Source organism: Anthonomus grandis, chromosome 2 (assembly GCF_022605725.1).
Source record: "Anthonomus grandis grandis chromosome 2, icAntGran1.3, whole genome shotgun sequence".
Taxonomy (NCBI): Eukaryota; Metazoa; Arthropoda; class Insecta; order Coleoptera; family Curculionidae; genus Anthonomus; species Anthonomus grandis.
The window spans coordinates 3,320,362-3,340,623 of record NC_065547.1 but is presented as its reverse complement, the minus strand read 5'-3'; the positions used below and the strand labels follow the sequence as shown (position 1 = coordinate 3,340,623).

At 32.2% G+C, this 20,262-nt stretch overlaps 1 protein-coding gene and 1 long non-coding RNA gene across 3 annotated transcripts; one reads left to right on the top strand and one right to left on the bottom strand.

Moving 5' to 3' along the window:
- The first annotated feature begins 4,140 nt into the window (after positions 1-4,140).
- LOC126750562 (WW domain-containing oxidoreductase) lies at positions 4,141-15,760 on the top strand. Its single transcript, XM_050460209.1, has 7 exons — positions 4,141-4,516; positions 4,581-4,699; positions 4,752-4,902; positions 4,986-5,217; positions 6,445-6,661; positions 6,716-7,038; positions 15,423-15,760. Exons 1-7 carry the CDS (start codon positions 4,460-4,462, stop codon positions 15,578-15,580), a joined length of 1,257 nt encoding a protein of 418 aa, XP_050316166.1. The 5' UTR covers positions 4,141-4,459; the 3' UTR covers positions 15,581-15,760.
- Positions 7,610-9,860, bottom strand: LOC126750567 (uncharacterized). 2 transcript variants are annotated; one of them, XR_007665759.1, is made up of 2 exons: positions 9,289-9,860; positions 7,610-8,625 (listed from the first exon to the last, which is right to left on the bottom strand). It is a non-coding gene; the product is annotated as an uncharacterized LOC126750567 (long non-coding RNA). The 2 variants fall into 2 exon arrangements; XR_007665760.1 differs by having other exon boundaries at positions 9,595-9,860.
- Positions 15,761-20,262: the final 4,502 nt, after the last annotated feature.

Here is a 20,262-nt window from a genome sequence, read left to right as displayed (position 1 = left end):
AAACGGACTAGTCGAGTTTCTGTTTTGTTCTTGTTTTTTGAAACACATAAAATGAAAAACAAAACTAGGACAAATTTGAAACTCTATTTCCACTAAGCAGACAAATTATAGTCGGAGTTTCGTTTTAGTTTTTAGTGCTTTTCCACCAAACGAACTAGTGTGTTGCTTGTTTTATGCTACAAAAGTTATGAAAACGTTTTATAATAAAGATGATTTTTTTATCATGGTTGGTGCTTGGTTTGTACTGCGTTCTATGAAGCAAAAGTAAGTAGAGATACAAAATTTGTAATTATGTAGGTACTAATAATGAATTCATTATTATTAAAAGTGATGTAGGTAATTTGCTTCCCTTATTCTTTTTGTGTATTTTTAGAAGAAGAAAGCGTCGCCATCATAGATACTGGGTCAAATCTTATTTATCTAGAAGAGCAAATGATGGCGTCACACAATTAATGAGAGATTTACAATATGATGGTATTAACTTGCATGGTGAACTGCGTTCATCATTTCATAATTTTACTAGAATGCCCAGATCAACTCTTCGAAGAAATAATAAGTTTAATTGGCCACAAAATCTCCAAGCAAAATACAAATTTCAGAGATTCAATATCTGTTAAAGATCGTTTAGCATTAGCTCTCAGATTTCTTGCAACTGGTGACAGTTATCAGAGCTTAATAAATTTATCGAAAATCCCAGTTTCCCGAATTATAACAGAAGTATGCGATGCCCTAAACGAAGTTCTACAAGAATACGTAAAAGTAAGTATGTACTAAAAAAGCACTTTATTTAAAACAAAAAACTAAAGAATTAATAATAACGAAAGAATTAATAATAACTAAAATAACGGCACATTAATTGTTTTGTTCATCTAAATTTCCAAAAGCTGACATAAAAGCCGTTTGCAAACTATTAGGCGGTTGTCCACCAACCTGTTCAGATCCCATTGCATTATCGGATGTGTAATAATAAGTTGAAGATAATTGTGATGATGCCGAAGTTTGAGGAACTGGTGTGAAAGATTGGGCAATTAGTTGAAACTGGGACATACGAGCATTCGATATTTGTTGCTGCGTAGAGACTCTATATACGTACTCTGATTGTAGGTTTCTTAAATTATTTGCTATCATCTCACCGAACACGTCGTATTCATCCCGCTCTTTTTTCTCATATACAGATTTTATCATTTGTAAAACTTGGCCACTCTCACTGAGCTCTTCCAATCGTTTATTATTTTTCTTGGTAGTTTTCACTTTTGGTGTTGTAATATTACACAAGTTACTTTCTGGTTGGAAATGTATTGGGTTAGCATTTGTTGGTTTTTCTCTCTGAGCCATTGATGAAATAGTCTTTAATAAGGCAGAGCTGGCTTCGTCAGTTAATTGAGAGTGTTCACCCTCGACTTCACTAGGTATATCAGATATACTTTGGGTTGGTATTTCTTCATCTAAAGAAACGCTTTCTTAAAATGATGAATGAATTAGGTAATGGACCTATAACTGGAAGAAAAGCAATCCCCTATACCTGTGTTGTCATATGGACAGTTGGAAACAAAGTGACAATAATGTGAAATAATCTTAATACAGAGGAATGCGTTTTTGTCTAATTTATGCAGGGTGTTTCACAACTTATCCATGAAACTTTAACCACCTATGCGCTGTTCCCAAAAAAGTGATTTCTCAAAAAAAATGTAATAAAAGTCCTACAGAAATTACCCTGAGTTTCTTAGTATGGGGATACTTTGAAAAACCAAGTATACCGTGAACAGCTTTTATAAGTGAACTGGTAAACTATGTATATTATTTTATTATCTCGATTTCTGTAGGACGTTTATTACATTTTTTTCTGAGAAATCAACTTCCTTCGGAACAGAGCATAAGTTGGTTAAAGTTTCGTGGGTAAGTTGTGAAACACCCTGTATAGTTATCACCTAATTGGTTTTTAGTAATTACTAATATTTTTTTGTCTATTTTAGGTTCCCAAAAACGCAGAAGAGTGGCAAAAACTGGCGAATATAACAAAATATGGAATTTTCCGATGTGCCTCGGAAGTATGGATGGCAAACATGTCGTCATGCGATCCCCAAAATATAGTGGTAGTGATTTTTTCAATTACAAAGGAACATTTAGCATTGTCCTCTTTGCTGTAGTGGATGCAAACTATAATTTTACATATGCGCACATTGGTTGCCAAGGTCGCATATCCGACGGAGGAGTGTTTAAAAATACTGGATTTGCGAGATGTTTGAACAAAGAAATTCTTAACCTACCACAAAACTCACCACTTCCTGGTAGACAAAAAACCGTACCATATGTTTTTGTGGCAGACGATGCATTTCCCTCGTCGGCTAATATCATGAAACCGTATTGTGGACATCAAAAACGGGGATCAAAACAACGTATATTTAATTATCGTCTGAGGAAAGCTCGAAGAATAGTCGAAAATGTTTTTGGAATACTGGCATCTGTTTTTAGAATTGTAAGAAAACCCATACTCCTAGAACCGTTTCAAGTAGAAAAAAATGTACAAACTTGTGTACTATTACATAATTACCTACGTCGAAATGCCGAGACAAGAGATAGATATTCACCACCAGGATCATTTGACGTAGAATATTTAGATTCGGGTACAATCAGGCATGGTTCATGGAGGAATGAACCACAACCAACTGAATCAATGTTACCTCTTAAAAATGTGGCTAGGAAACCTGGGCAAGAATCTATAGATATAAGAAATGAATTTTGTGAATATTTCATTTCGGAGGAAGGACAAGTACATTGGCAACTAAATTATGCGTAATACCTATTTGTACTTGTCAATAATGTATTTTTAGTTGATTAATAAAAAAAATAATCCACCGATCTGAATGCCTTTTCTAGGTTGATTTTTGTCGTGAAGGAAACTCATGGCATTGTAACCGAACCATTTTGCTTTGAAATGCTGGCCCGCCCCAGACTTTTTCATTTCTTTAAAGCTCCTTCTTTCTCATTGGTATTGAGAAATTATATTTTTAACTTTTCTTATGACTTCTTCCGTGCTGGTGTCAAAAAGTCCAGAAATCGCTTTGTATGAGTCTATTTTCTTTACTCTGTTTTTATAATCTAAATTTTTAGGGTCTCACAAATTCCGGTGTTCCCTGTAGTCCTCTATTAAGACGCCAATTTCTTTTGTGGTCCAAACCTTTTTTTGTCAGACATAATCTGTAAACATTTTAATTTTAACAGTGGCATTTTATTCATGATACTACTAAAAAGAGATTAACTTTATACAGGGTTATTTATGTAAAACGCGTCTTAATATTATAGCTAAACTAACTAAAAGTACTGAAACAAAGAAAAAATACGTTTTTTCTATTAAAAAAAAAACAATTTTTTCCCTTTTTAAGTACTTTAAAACACCCTGTATAATAACAAAATAATTTTAAAAGATACCTTTGGAAAGTCCCTACTAATTTCCGTTGTTTTTTTTTTTCAATTTTTCTTTAATAAGTTTAGCTATAATATTAAGATGCGTTTTACGTGAATAACCCTGTATATTATTTTGGCAGATTCCTTTCGAATTAATACGGTAGTATACCTATATTTATACTGCATTGTATATCTATTGATAAACGTTTCGTATCAACTTACCTGTTGTTTATTTTTATTGTTTTATACGACGCTATTTTATTAAATACACCCCTACACACAAACAGCTGAAAAGCAACTAGGTACGCGTTTAAAAACGCAACGTGCTGTTTCAACTAGACAGACTTAGTTCCACTAGATAGACTCCAGTTTATGAACTGGGGTTTATAAACAGGTGAAACCCTTTGATGTTTACCGCTTCCGAACGGGACCCGAAAAACAAAACAACAACTGTCGCAAAAAATTTGAGTCTTCAAAAAGTTTGCGAACAGTTGCAATTTTGTCTTTTTCGACACAAGTTTGTGTTTTGTTTGTTTAGTGGAAAAGCGGCATTAAAACCGTCGTATAAACACATGCCAAAGCGTTTTTTAGTCTAATTCGCCTTAATGTCACGTGTAAACTTGGTAGATGAATGCTGGGGTCACCTTTTAGCCTCTCCCACCAGTACTCGTTGAACGTCCTGAGTTTCTAGGGTTCATGGATACGTCAAACATAACCTACAAATTTCAAAATATCGACGATTTTATGAGAGGGTTTAGGATTAAAAATTAGTAACTTACGGAATTTATATATACATCAGAAGTAACACTGATAAAATAAAATCAAGTTTTTTGCTGCCTCCACTTTGTATTACACAAGAAATGATGAAAATGTCAAATTTATAAACATAACCTTTAAAGACAGATTATTGTTGTTATAAGTACTTATTAGTAAACAAATTGAAATTAAACTGGTAAACATTACCAAGAAAGCCATTTTCCTGTACTCAACACTTAAAATTCAAACTGTAATTCATTAACTACTTGCCAAGGTCTTCTTACTTACTTTACACAGTATGAATTTTGCTGATGAAGATAGTGATGATGAACTACCCCCAGGATGGGAAGAAAGAGTATGTAAATTTCAATTTTTTATTATATAAAGTATTACCTCATATAATGTGGTTTGTTAATCAGGTTACTGTGGATGGTACAGTGTATTATGCAAACCATTTAACAAAAAACACCCAGTGGACCCACCCTAGAACTGGTAGAAAAAAGAAAGTGGCTGGGAGTTTACCATTTGGATGGGAAAGGTACCACAAAACCACTTATTTCCATTAAAATTTAACACTTAAAGGATTTTAGAGTGGTGTCTTCAGATGGTAAGGTGGTTTATGTAAACCACCAAGATGAATCCACCACATACATAGACCCAAGGCTTGCCTTTGCTATAGAAGAAAAAGAAAATGTCACTGATTTTAGGCAAAGATTCGATGCTTCTAGTACAGCTTTACAGGTAGAAAAAAAAAACATTAACGTTCATTAAAGGCCTCAAACATCATTTGATTGCTTTAATTTATTTCAAAAGTATTGTTGTAGGTGCTTCTAGGTCGTGACCTTTCAGGAAAAGTGGCCATAGTAACAGGTGCCAATACAGGAATTGGATATGAAACTGCTAGATCATTGGCCAAACATGGTTGCACTGTCATATTTGCTTGCAGGAATGTTGTGGCCGCAGAAGAGGCTATTGAGGTCATTCGGAGCCAAGAAAGATTAAACATTGCCGATAATTGTCATGCTTTACATTTGGATTTGGCTTCATTAGCTTCAGGTATAAATTGAAAATTGTTTTATATTGAGCGCAAGTTAGATTTTGTTGATTTTTCAAGGGTTTTTATTCTTATATGTAGTTAATGTTGTATCTTACCTAATGGTTTTTGAAAGATATTTACAATTTTCTCATAAAAATATCAAAACACTCAAATTTACATTTTTCTCATAAACTATTGACTTTTCAGAAAATGTTTTTTTTATGAAAAAGATTCCCAATGCTAAGCTTTACACAACCCTTTTGGATTCATGTCTGTACCTACAATAGCAAGAAAGTTATTCAAATTTTAGAAATTTATTAAAATTGTAAAAAGTGTAAGAAAATATTTTTTTTTCCATAAATCTTCATTTTTCTCAAAACTATTGATTTCTCATAAAAGTCCATTCTCATATAATATGTTCCTAATCTTGAATTTTACACAGCACTTCTTAATTCATGTTCATATCTTTAATAGCAAAAAAGTTATTAACAATTTTGTCATAGGAAAGCAAACAAACATACAGTTTCATTATTCTCAAAAAAGATTGATTTAAAAAAAAAATTACTTTCATATAAAACGTCTGCAATACTAATCTTTACACAATAATCTTTAATTTATGTCTTTTAACCTTAATATTAAAAAAGATCTGTACAATTTTATCATAAAAATGCCAAGAAACTCAAATTTACATTTTATTCAAAAACTACAAATTTTTCAGAAAATTTCGTATTTATACAAAAGATTCTCAATATTAAGCTTTACACAACACTTTTTGATTCAGGTCTCTATCTTCAATAACAAAAAAATTATTCACATTTTAGGAAATTATTGAACATGTTAAAATGGTAATAAAAAATATATTCTTCAAAAATTGTAATTTTAATAACAAAGTAATTTTTTTGACAAAAACTACTGATTCTCCAAAAAAAATTACTTTTATATAAAATGTTGTCAATGTTAACTCTTACACAATAACCTTTGATTTATGTCTTTATCTTTAATAGCATGAAAGATATTAACAATTTTATCATAAAAGCGCCAAGAAACTCAAATTTAATTTTTCCTAAAAACGATTGATTTTTCAGAAAATTTCATTCTTATAAAGTGTCTCAATATTAAGCTCTACACAACACCCTTTGATTCATGTCTCTATTTTTATTAATAAAAAACTTATTCAAATTTGAGAAAATTATTGAGAACAAAAATGTGAAATTTTCAATAAGTTGACGTAAAATGTGTTTTTTTAGTATCAAACTTCGTGAATGTAATTAAAAGCAGATACCAGCAAATCCACATGCTCATCCTCAATGCAGGGGTGTTCGGATTACCTTACTCAAAAACCATAGATAACCTAGAGACAACCTTTCAAGTAAACCACCTGTCCCATTTCTATTTAACCCTAATGTTAGAAAGTTTACTAGTTTCTGGATCAAGAGTTGTGGTGGTATCCTCGGAATCTCACAGGTAAGCAAGTATACCACATAACCATTTAATTCTCAAGCAACAATTAACCTTTAGGTTTACAAACCTAACGACGGACAACATTGACCCCCTAAAACTATCACCAGACACCCGAAAACATTATTCGGACCTATGGGCCTACAACAATTCCAAGTTGTGTAACGTCTTATTCGCGCGACAGTTGGCGTTACAATTACAAGAAAGAGGAATATCGGTGTTCAGTTGCCATCCCGGTAATATGGTCTACTCGAACCTGAGTAAAAGTTGGTGGCTCTACAGGATTTTGTTCGCTTTGGCACGTCCGTTTACGAAAAGTCTACAGCAGGCTGCAGCCTGTTCGGTTTATTGTGCTACAGCCTTGGAGTTGGCAGGGGTAACTGGTAAGAAATATGTTGATGACGCGTTATTTATCGGTATTATCAGCAAAGTACTTAAAAAAAAGTACATTGATGTTGTTTGAGTACACTGGGAATGTTTTAAACTATCTTAGTGTAAAAACATAGTGGAGCAGTTCAACTCGCCACGCCTCTCGCCGTTCACCTCGCCGCGCGGCTATGTTAAATCAATCTAGTACAGATTTATGAAAAAAAACATATTGGAACAATGCACCTCGCCAAGCAACTAGACGTGCATCATGCCGGATCCAAGCAATCAAAATAATTTGTTCTTTCGTCAAGCAGTTGCCTGAAAGTAGCTTTTTGATTGGCCCTCTCAAGGTCACCCATTGTGAAGCACATGGCGGCGAAATCGTCTGACGTTTAGACTTTGAGTATAAATAATACATGCGGAATATTTCTTTTAATATGCACAAAGAACAATTAATTAGTGCTGTTTATCGAAAACCCGAAGTATGGGATCAGCGTCACAAATCTCATCATAACAGATATGTTTTGGATAAGTGCTGGGCACAAGTCGCTGTGAGTTGTGGAATTACAGGTAGGCATAAAGAAATTACGATAAAAACGTATAGTTTATTGGTATTTTTTTATATTTATGATAATAATTATGTGAAACTAGTCCAATGTGAATTATTTTATGTGCATCTAATGTCCTAATGACCATATTTCTGAAAGTCTTAACCTAAGAAATGTAAACAGACTTAATAACATAATATCAAATATTATTTTTGGTAACAAAATATTCCTTAAATGAATTTCTGACCGAAACAGCCTCTGTTGTGGAACGATTGTTTCTTCTTGTTGCTTGGACATCTTGCAGCACCCCACTCATTCTGTCCTCCGCAAAGTCATCAAATATTATGTGTTCTTTGTTAATTATAGTATTGTGGAGAATACATATAGCCTTAATAATTGCATCAGCGGTGTCAGGATGAGTTTCAATAGCTTTGGTTAATATTCTCCATTTTATTGTTATAATAGTTTTTCGTGCTCGAGAAAGCCTTTTGTTAAATAGCTCATTTTCTTCATTTAATTGGTTTCTACAGTATGGCTTCATTAAATTCTTCAACAAAGGGTACGCTTCATCGCCTATAAAAACAAAAGGCCCCTTAATATTTGAACATGGAATGTATGCTTCAGCAGGTATGTTCAGCCTTTGCCTTTCCATTAATTTATACAGTTTAGAGCTCCGAAACGTTTCTCCATCGCTCTGTTATGCCCTGTGCCCCAACTTCAATAAATAAAAACTTACAGTTAGCATCACTGACTGCTTGTAATACAATTGAAAAATATTGCTTATAGTTGTAAAACATTGTTCCTGACCGAGTTGGGCATTTGATTCGAACATGTTTACCATCAATTGCACCTAGACATTGTGGGAAATTCCATTTGTAATAGAAACCATTGGCAATTTCTTTGAACTGTTCTTCAGTGGGTTGCTTCATATGTAAAGGCTGCAAAACTTCCCTTAATAAAACAGTGATTTCTCGTACAATACTCGCAATAGTAGAGGCTTCCAATCGAAATGAAAATGCGAGACTTCTAAAAGAATTTCCACTTGCTAAGTACCTGAAACAAATTAAAAAAAGAATATTGCCTGCCAGTTAGATTTAAAATAACTTTTTTTTATAATTTATCCGAAAATAAAAATTAAAAGACAGTTTTCTTTTGGGCCTTTTTACATTATAGTTTTAAGTAACCTGTAAAATATTTGTTTTTTGCAGTTGAATCAGCTAAAAAGACGTGGAAAGTGCTAAGACAACAGTTCAAAGTGCATTTTGATAAACTTCCACCCCGGAGATCAGGAGATGCTGCACCAGAAGAGGATGTGTCATGGCCATATTTCAAAACCCTGTTGTTTCTTAAAGATGTTTTTGAAAAAAGGCTCGCAACTGGAAATTTAGATGCAGAAACTCAGGACTTTAAGGATCATAGTGATGAAACTAACAATACTATTACTGAAGATGACACACAACACGAAACTGATAGTATGTTAGCAACCACTTTTACACCTTTCTCAGAAACCTCAACTTCACCTGTTCAAGACACTTCAGCTTCAACAAAAGCTACACCTTCGACATCATCTGCACATACAAATTTAGGGTACAGAAAAAGACCCCATAGGACAAGGATTGCTAGAATTTGAGAGGGAGAAATTAGAAATAAAAAAAACAAAAAAAGAAGTATCAGATTTCAATAAAGATGAGGATGCCTTCTTTACTTCGTTATTACCTCATGTCAAAAAACTGCCTCCTGCTGAAAAGCTGCATTTTCGACTTCAGGTTCAACAAATACTGATGGAAATGGCGTATGGTCATGGGAACAGCAAAAATAAATGTTAACAATCAGAGGCAATTCCATCAACGTCACGCTCACAAGAGATTCCTGTGGAACAGCAGAACACATATTTTGCTGGAGATAAATTTTATACAATTATGAAATCTCTTTAGCAAGCTGTACAAATTTAAAGGACATGTATTTGTCTCGTTTAACTCAATAAAAATGTAAAACAGGTTGTTTATGTATGTTGGTATACACCTTTTCAATTCTAGGTTCTAGCAGCTGTAAAATATAACTAAATGTCGACTGAGACATTCGCAAATATCCGTAGAACCTATTCGGAAAACTTTTAAGACGTTGATACAATGTATAGAATTCACCAAGTTTAGTACGTTCTTTGTTCAATGGATGCACACCCCATTTTCTGAATTTTCTTCTGGAAAGCAACCACAATTTTACACAATTACTTATGGAATCACTGTCACTATCGGAGCTTGAAAACATTTTTAATAACAATTTGACGGTATAACCTTTAACAGACTGACAGCTCACTCAGGTCATGGTTAGGAATTCCTTGCGAAATTCTTTCACTATGTTTTAAGCAGGCGAGTATAAATGCGCGGCGAGTTGCGATGTAAGCTGCATGGTGAGAAACGCGGCAATTTGAACTACTCTATTATGTTCTTACACTAAGTAATATTGGAACATTAAGGTTTTTATTCCTATTTTTCGGCATAACTTAGGAACCACTTGAAATATTTTCATGTTTTTTTGTACGTTATTATAAAGCGATTTCTGAAGATGAATTAGTGGGTAAAAATATGATTTTATGATCAAAATTGTTTGTTTTTTATGAAGAATTTTTTTTTGGTACTTTCCTCAGCAAATTTTAACTATCCTTGAGAATATTTTCATGAAATAATAAGAATATTCTTAAAAGAGTGTTAGCCCATAAAAGGGCATTTCTTACTGAATAATTTCATATATGAACGATTCTTGTACCTTGGAAGCATTTTGAGTTTTTTTCAACCAAGGACCAAACAACATCGAATTTGTTGTTATTCAAACTTGAAAATTTTGGAGACATTTTAGGGCATAACTTGGGAACTACTTGGAGTATTTTGAAAATGTCTTTACAGTAATATAAGGCAGTTCCTGAGGATTAGGGAATAAAAACGTGATTTTGTGTTCAAAAATGTTGGTACTTATGGCAGTTTTAGTTGATAATTATTTCTTGTTACCTGACCGGTAAAAAATATATTGATAGCACGTTAGTTATGACCATTATCAGTAAAGTACATAAAAATGAGTTTCTGCATTTATATTTATGGTATTGATATTCTCTGAATAGACCAGGAATGTTTTAGGACACTTTTGAGCATAACTCAGAAACCACTTGACATATTTTCATATTTTTTATACAATATTATAGAGAAGTTCCTGAGGATGGATTAGGAAGTAAAAATCTGAATCTGGTTAAAAAATTCTGGTAGTTTTGATTAGAGCTTATTTTCTGTTAATTTTCTTAACAAATTGTGACCATTATTGAGATTATTTTCATGAAATAATATAAATATATTCAAAAACTGTTATCCCATAAAAGACCATTTATTAACGAGTAATTTCGTATGTAAACGATTCTTGTACCTTAGAAACTTCCTGAGTTAGATGCAATTTTGTCAACCCAGGACCAAACGACATCTAATTTGTAATATTGCAAACTCATATTGAATTCTTGAGATTTTTATTTGTTAGCAAACATTTTTGGGTATGTCTAAGGAATCACTTGAAATATTTTCATGTTTTGTGTACATTATTATGAAGCAATTTTTGAAGATGTATGAAGTTTACAGCATCTAAAAGACTCAATTGCCTGTAACATTTTTATTATCATTATTTTTCTGTAATGACTCTTCAATGAATGAATTACTCCTTGATCCATAGGCTGCAGCTTTGAACTGGTATTAGGAGGCATCAAGACCAATTTAATTTGGTTTAGAGGAACTTCGGGATGTGCTGGACAATTATTATCGACTAAAAGTAATATTTTCCTCTTGTTCTTCTGTAACTCTGCATCCCACTGGAGCAACTCTTCAGTAAACAAATAAGATATCATCCATGCCTTACTGTTTGCTCTGTATTTAACTGGCAACATTTTGTTTTTAAAACATCTAGGATTGGCGGATTTACCGATAACAAGCAACTTTCTTTTTTCTGTTCCAGACATGTTTGCAGCGACTAGCACTGTTATTCTAACTTTAGAAAGTTTTCCGCCAGCACAGGTTTCTCCAACAAATTTTAAAGTTTTATCTGGGGTTAGTTTATAGAAAAGTCCGGTCTCGTCAGCAATTAAAATGTCATTACTGCTGTAATTCTTACGAAGATCGGGCCAAACAGTAGTAAACCAGTTATTAACAACATCCATGTCAAGTCATGCAGAGCCACCAATAATTTTCCCTCCAGTAATACAGTGTCTCTTCTTAAAACGTTCAATCCAGCTTCTAGAACATTTAAAAGTTTTTCCTTCAATTTTACTACCCATTTCACTAGCTTTTTCTTGAAGAATAGGACCACTTAATGGAACGTTTTCCTTTCTTTGTTGTGTAAACCACTGTAAAAGTCCTCTATCAACCCCTTCATGAGCCAATTTTCTAAGTCTTTTACACTTTGCATTAACTTTACCAAATGCTGATAAAATCTCTTTCCTCTTTTTCCAAACTATGCAAACGGTTGATTTTGGCAAATTTAATTCACGACAAATATCACTCTGTTTACCACCACTTTTCATTTTTTGAATAATGTCATATTTTTCTTTTAATGTTAAAGCTTTACGCTTTTGCTTCTCCATTTTGACTATCCAAGACTTAGCACCCAGCACAAAATAGCAAAACACTCGTATAAATAACTCACAGTAAGTAACGCGTGAAGTGAAATGCCACTGAAAACGAAACAACGGCGATCGTGCGAATAGCGAAATATTTTTCTTGGTCTTGATAAAATTTAGTTCACTTTACCCGAGAGTTCATTATAACCGGGTTCGCTATAAACAGAAAAAAATTACATTGTTCTTATGGTAGTTTTTTTGGGTATTTGAATAGGCGTTTACTATAACCGAATGTTCACTTTAAACGGGTTTGTTATATCCGAAGTCCACTGTATATTCAAAAACTATTGGCCCATAAAGGACCATTTATTAACGAGTAATTTCGTATGCGAACGATTCTTGTACTTTAAAACCTATTTAAGTTAAACGCAATTTTGTCAATCAAGGACCAAACGACATCGAATTTGTAATATTGCAAACTCATATTGGATCCTTAAGATTTTTATTCGTTAACAGACATTTTTGGGTAGATCTAAGGAACTGTTTGAAACATTTTAATGTATTTGTGTAAATTATTATGAAGCAACTCCTGAAGATGGATTAGGGGGTAAAAACGTGATTTCGTGCTCAAAATTGTTGGTTCTTATGGCAGTTTCGTTTGAGACTTATTTTTGCTTCCTTTGTCAGCCAATTTTAACTACCGTTAAGAATATTTCATGAAATAATGAAAATGTTTTTAAAAAAATATTAGTTCATAAAAGAGCAACTGTTTTCAAACAATTTAATATATAAACGTTTTTTGTACCTTAAAGACTTTCTGATTTAGAGGCAATTTTGTCAACCAAGGACCAAATGCTATCGAATGTGTGATTTTCAAACTCATATTGGAACCTCAATATTTTTATTCTTTTAACAGACATTTCAGGGCATAACTTGGGAACTGCTTGTAGGATTTTCATAATTTTTTTATATTATTATATAAAGGTTCCTGACGATGGATTAGAGGGTAAAAACGTAGATCTGAGTTAGATGTTTTGGTAGTTAGGGTAGTTTTAGTTGGAACTTATTTTCTGTTAATTTTCTTAACAAATTTTGACTATTCTAAAGACTATTTTTATGAAATAATAGAAATATTCCACAAAGAATTTTAGTCCAGGAAAAGCCGTTTCTTATCGAATAATTTCATATACGAACGACTCTTGTACCTTAAAAACTTTTTGACTTAAAGGCATTTTCGTTATACAAGGACCAAACGCTATCGAATGTGTGTTTTTTCAAATTCAAATGTAACCCTCAAGATTTTTAGTCATTAGCAGACATTTTAGGTCATAACTTGAGAACTACTTGGATGCTACTAATAGCATTTTTATATATTTTTTACAATAATATAATGGATTTCCTGGGGTGGATTAAGGGGTAAAAAGGTGATCTTGGGTTCGAAACTTTTGGTATATAGCTGTTTTTTCTTCAGCCAATTTTGAACTATTCTTAAAAATATTTCCATGAAATAATGTAAATATTCTTAAAAGAAAGAGATAACACTCATAAAAGGAGGTCTTCTATCGAATAATTTCATATATGAACGATTCTTGTACCTTACAAACTTTTCGAGTTAGAGACAATTTTGTTAACCAAAGGACCCTCGAAATTTTTGAGCATAACTTGCAAGCAGGCACTTGCAATAATTTAATAACCTTTTCACATTTATATAGAGGAGTTCCTGAAGATTATTTTGAAGGCAAAAACGTAGTCGTGAGCTGAGAATTTAAACTACTTAAGGTGGTTTAGGAAGGTTGGTCCGTTGGCACATTCTGGTACATATCAGGTATATACCACTTATTAAGGATATGCAAATATACTAAAATTACTTTCTATTTTAAATAGTTTTTTTTTTATTTCTGGCAGTTAAGTCGTAATTTGTCTTTATTTACTGGCATTACTTCTCCAGATCATTCTCCGATGAATATTCCTGAAATCAAAAACAAACGTAAAAATTCCATGTCATGGTCTCGTTAAATATATATAATTTAAAACTCTACACGTGTTTCGCTTGTATCGGAGCATCATCAGGCCTAAAAATAAATTAAAAAATTTACAGAAAGATCTGCTTTTATAGACAATACACCTATACACATTACTCCCATTTTTTACTGTTAGTTGTAATGTAATTTGTGTAAGTGTAGTGTCTAGGTAAAAAATTTTTGATCATATTTTGTAATCGTTCTTTCTGTAATAAATTTTGGATCTATTTTTAGGCCGGATGTTGCTGCGATAGGAGCGAAACACGTGCGGTGTTTTAAAATGATATATATTTAATATATAATTTTTCGTCACTTGGATTATTTACTTTTGTTTCGTCTCTTGGAGAAAAATAGATGACTATATATTTCTAATATTTCTGGAATGTTCACAGGTATTCCATAGACAAATGTACTTGCTTTTCTACACTTGAAGATGGTCGTAAGTTGATCAAAACACGTGTTAACTGTAACGTATTCTTCTCAACATAATCGTTTATAGTAAAACCGGTATAATCCAGCAACATTCATTCTCCTTTCCTACCACCTTTACACTGTCCAGTCTTATATAAGTATTGTCCAACTAATCGCGCGATTTATGTTTCTTAATATATTATTATGAAAATGTAAATACGTTAATTATTTTCCTAGTTTTTTTACTATTTTTATTAGTATTCTATAGTTAAAGTTGATTCGTAGGGTTTCTTTAGGGTTCTACTTACGTTTGGTTTATTATTTTTCCTATAGTGTTTAGTTTTTAAGTAGTTCATCTTGTTCGAGAGCCCCAATTTGGGTTATTTAGGTTATATTATTATAAATCCCTGTAGTTCTAATTTTCTAGAATTTGTATACTTGCTTGCTTTGACTGTCCGTATTCTACTAAAATGATTGGTCTCTTTCGGCAAAAACAATAAAGATAATTCTAAATATTTCGAAACTGTTCCATCGGGTTTTAAAAAGGAGGCGCTTCGTGACAATCCATTCAGTTTTAATTGTTTAGTCAGTTTTTGCCCTGGAAACAATTAAACGACAGTCAAGGCGAGTTAGGTTAGTGTTTTTTGACGTTGACAATAAAAGTGTGTTCCCGAATTTCGTCACAATATCAATAATTAATAACGACGATAAAACAATAGTTTGGAAACTATGGCTTTTAATGATGAACCAATCCACTACACTAATAACATAATAATAAATTTAGCACTGATGTATGTCTAAATGTTATAATTTCAAAAGTGAATTTCTAGGTGTTTACTTCAACAATTGCTGCCCATGTGAAGAAAGTAAAGAGGCACGTAACGACGAATTGGCGAAGAAATTATGGAATATCAGTATCGATATGGTGGGGCAAGTGTTAGGGAGCAGCGACTTGGAGAAGTTTTTATTGCCCTCGGGTACTCCCTAGCAGAAGGGGAATCTTGGGCGAAAGGAAACGTCTGTTTTCATTGATTTGTCATAGGCGTTATTGTTTGTATTGTGATTTTATTGGTGGATATTGATTGATAAGTGTAGCACGTAAGTTTTAAGTCGTTTTTATAAATGAGTATTAATTGAATTTTTTAGAAAAATAAAATAATAATAAATAGATTATCGAGGCACAAGAGTCTAAGATCATTTTGCACTATGTTAACCTGGTTTTTTTTAGAGTTTAAGAGATGGCGCAGAAGGTTCGAAAATGACTTGGATTCTTTTGCTAGTAAGAAACTTTTTTGTTTTAACTATGAATATCTGCAAATAAATCATTTTTGTAAAAATGTCATTTGGTTCTTACTCCTTCAGTTATGCACAATTATAGGCTATAGCTATAGGAGAGATTTTTGATGAAAGAAGATTTAGGAAATAATTTAAAAAGTTGCTTGTTGTGAGAGCCTAATATAGTACTCAAGAATATTTTAGTGAAAGATTTTAATATGACATGCTGTTTCAAAGAAATTCAAATGTTTGTATTGTTTTAATTAATATTTTACTGGTAATTTTATATTTGCCCAATATTAACCACGCAAATTATTTAATTTTACTTTTTTCTATTATTGTTATAATGTATTTGTTTTGCTTATCTAGTTTTTTTTTGACTTATCCTATTTTATATATGAATCGCTAACTGCAGAAAGGGGACATCTCCAATTTCTTAGGAAATTCATATTTTCATATATTTAGATTTCATTACCTTAAATACATCGTTTACTGCATAAACGGGACATACGACATTGTCACACCATTCACTCGATAGCATTATAATTCTCGCTAACCGCAGAAAGAGGGGATATGTCCTGGAGAAGTAACGTTTCTGCGGTAAACTATTGACTTCGGTTCTTTTCGTGCAGTTTCGTACACCAATTATATTTAAGGTTCGAAACTAACTTGGACCCCAAATAAATCACTCTAATACTTGATTTTTAGAAGTTTTATTATAACTTAAAGAGACAATCAAGAACAGCAGGCGACTATCGAGAATCTAAGACACTACATGTTATAATCATGAATCTTATATACTAAAAATGCTTGATTTTAAACTACGGGAATAATTAGTTCTTAACAGATTCATAAAAAGATAAAATACGGTGTTTTACATACTCGGAAATTAAATATCATAATTAACGATAAAAATGTTGAGTTAGCTAAAATGTAGTTTGATAAAACACGGTAGAGGTCTTATTAAGTTAAATGTCGTTAATTATCATTTACAAGAATCGGTATAAAAGATTATTTACGAAATTGATAATAGTTTCATTTAAACCCATCTTTATCAGTCAGTTACATTGCTTCCAGTGGCGTACCTGGGCATATTATGTACAGGATGTAACTCACCAATACAAAAGACCAGAAAATATAATCACTAAAATGCAATAGAGATTCGGGAGACCTATTTTAATGTTCCGCTCTGATTTGTTTTGGTTTTTGCTGGCTGAGTAATAAAAAACGCAGTCGTTTAGTTCTGTTTAGAATTTCATAGAAACAAAAAAACAACATGTGCTTATTTCATTTACAATTTCATTTTATTTAATAGGTTGAATAAAAAAAATGAGTTCAAGTTCAGAATCTGAAGATATCCCAAAAAAACGAAAAAAAGGTGTTGTGAACACTGAGAAATATAAAAGAAATTATATTAAAAGGGCAAAACTGCAAGGCGTCCAACATGTAAATTATTCTGAAAAATGCATTCCTGCCAAAGAGGTTGCGGGTGATTTATGGTAAGTCGGGTTTTTTTTTAAATTATCGTTAAGCAAACTAGTTTATCCTTTTAGTTGTTACAAGAAATGTTTAAGTGCACTGACTGAAGAAGAAAAACAAAGTATGAGAAGCGATGCGAACGTATTTTTTTTCTTCTAAAAAATCCCAAAACCCCTCAGGATACGCGCGGTAAAAATGTAAGTGGAAATGCAATAAAAGGATCTGTTATTGCAAATATCGGGAACCACATTGAATCGTATCCGGTAAAAATATCGCATTATACGAGCCAAGAAATTCGTTATCTAGATTGCAAATTATCAGTAAAGACAATGTTTGAGATGTTTAGAGAAAAACACCCGACTGATACAATTTCTTACAAATTTTTTCGGTCCTATTTTAAAGAAAATTATAACTTAAAATTTGGTAGACCAGCAAAAGACACTTGCAGTACCTGCGAGGAACTTAATGCTAAAATAAAGAGTGACTATCTTAACGATAATGCAAAAAGAGTAGCAATTGCTGAGCTTATGGTCCACAAGAGACGAAGCAAGAAGTTTTATACTGCTCTAGATTCGGTAAAAAAACGCTGTACTGATGATGAGCAGACCTTAGGTATTTGCATTGATTTCATGGCGAATGTATCGCTACCACAACTTCCGGTTCAAGATCTGTACTACTTTCGACAGCTCATTCTTTGTACTTTTGGGATACATTATTTATAATTTTAGGTGCAAATGACGTATGCTCTTTTCTCAAGCATTACTTAGATCAGCAAAGCTTGCAAAAGTATAAAACTCTTCACATTTTCTGTGACAACTGTAGTGGGCATAATATAAATAATACCGTGATTCGCTTTTTAATGAGTTTAGTTGAATTCAAGAGATTTAATGAGATTGAAATGTACTTTCCAATGAGAGGCCATTCATTTATGCCTTGCGACCGTGACTTCGGCCTAATTAAACGACAGCCTAATAAAATAGAACGATTTTACACCATCCAGGATTATGTTGAAATAATTTCCAAGGCTTGCAAAAATCCAGCAAAATTTTCAACTGTTCAGATGTCTAGCGATTTTATTTACGATTTCAAACGCTGGTGGCCACAATTTTATAAAAGAACCTGTCTGAGTAATGAATCTTATGGAAGGAGTTTACCACGATCTCAAAAGAAATCGTTTTCTATCGCATCCTTCCAACATTTGAGTATTTCAATAACCACTCAGATAGTTGGCCGTGAGTTTATAAACTGCCCTGTAAGTAATACTTACCGGCTTAGAAATGCTGAAAAAGAATTAACTCAATGTTCTAAAAAAGCATACCTTAAAAAGATACCAATTAACAAAAAAAAATGACTGATATATTAAATACAATAAAATTTATTACTGAGGATTATATGGAATTTTGAAGGATCATTTCGGCTTGGCCGACAAGTGAGAAAGAATGCGATGTAGAATGAGTATGTACTATTTGAATAAAGCAAATGTCAAAATTATAGAATTTTGTTTTATTTTACTGCAAAAAGGAGACATGTCCATATGTCAAAATTGACAATAACTTCATGGGAAATTTAAAAACACCAAAAGAGACGAAGGTGATATATAAAATATACCTCCAAAAAACAATAGTCAAATAAGCTTTAAGCAAAATTTAGGTAGTTTTTTCCTCTTCCTGTACAATTTTAAAATTGTGACATATCCCCTTTCTGCAGTTAGTCATTCATATGTATATTTTTTTGTACATTTTATTTATACTATATAATTTTAATTGGTGTTCAATAGCTTTAAGCCATACAATTTTTATATTTTTGTTTACTTTTATATGAGGGGTCTAATTCCAAAGTGTTCAATCTCCATGTTTATTAATTTTTCAGGAATAAAGAAAAACCTCTTATTTTTTCTTAAAGATATTTTTTAATTATTGGAATATTATGATGTATAGAGTTGATAGTGGGAAAGCTATGTATACTTTTTAATTTAAACAAATAAACTTATTTATAGAAATATTATCAAAAAATATTTGGATAAAGTACATTTTGAAAGTTGGTACTGGAGATTTTTGATAATAAATCTTATGGAGATTGTACGGTATGAAATAAAATTCTGAGTTTATAAGATATAACTTTTATTTCAAAAAGTGTAAAACCTAACTGAAAAATGAAGTTCTACATATACGATGAAATTAATTTTCAAAAAATATAACTTCTTTTTTGAACAGGTGAAATTTGAGATACTTACAGGTTAAATTTTAAACTGTTAGGGTGAACACTCGTCTTCGACTGCTTCGCATAATCTGTTTTCGCTATTCACTTCTTCAGTTCCACCATCAAGTACAAGTTTATAAAAATTTGGCTTTGATTCATTTTTCCAATTTTCGCCAAAATGTGATATCAATAAATTATTAACATCTTTTTTTTAATTTTCATTTGCGGTATTTTTCTTAGAATTTATGGTGGGATCCATTGATATCAAACTTTTATTTCTCTTCGTAATAGGTTTTCCTATCCCAACATCGCTTCTATATGCATTTTCTCCTTGGACTACAACTTCTCCCTTTGTTGTTCTTGAGATCATTATCCTTTTCATTTTACTAAAAGCAAAATGCCATTGTCCTGGTGGTTTTATGAATTTGCTTACATCATTTTTCCAATCTCTTATTTCAACATCTGTACCAACCTTTAAAATTGTTCCATAGCGGGAAAAAATGTTTAGATATTCTTCTGGCTCCAATATAATTTCTTTTTTCCGAATTTCTCTTTCAATATGTCCAAATACTCGATCTGGTGGTATAAATGAATGACCTCTAATTGGAAAGATTACTTAATCTTGGTAACTGGATTTTCCTTTGATAGCCAGTAACTGAGCATTGAAATTAGGGTTGTATTTTTATTCTGCCCTCCAAATCCATCACACATTAATCG

Excerpts from the sequence above, each read along its gene's own strand:
- LOC126750562 (XM_050460209.1), top strand. The coding sequence starts at position 4,460 with ATGAATTTTGCTGATGAAGATAGTGATGATGAACTACCCCCAGGATGG. Across the intron at positions 4,700-4,751 it reads TTACCATTTGGATGGGAAAG|AGTGGTGTCTTCAGATGGTA; the intron begins GTACCACAAAAC and ends AAAGGATTTTAG. Across the intron at positions 7,039-15,422 it reads GGAGTTGGCAGGGGTAACTG|GTGTTTACTTCAACAATTGC; the intron begins GTAAGAAATATG and ends GTGAATTTCTAG.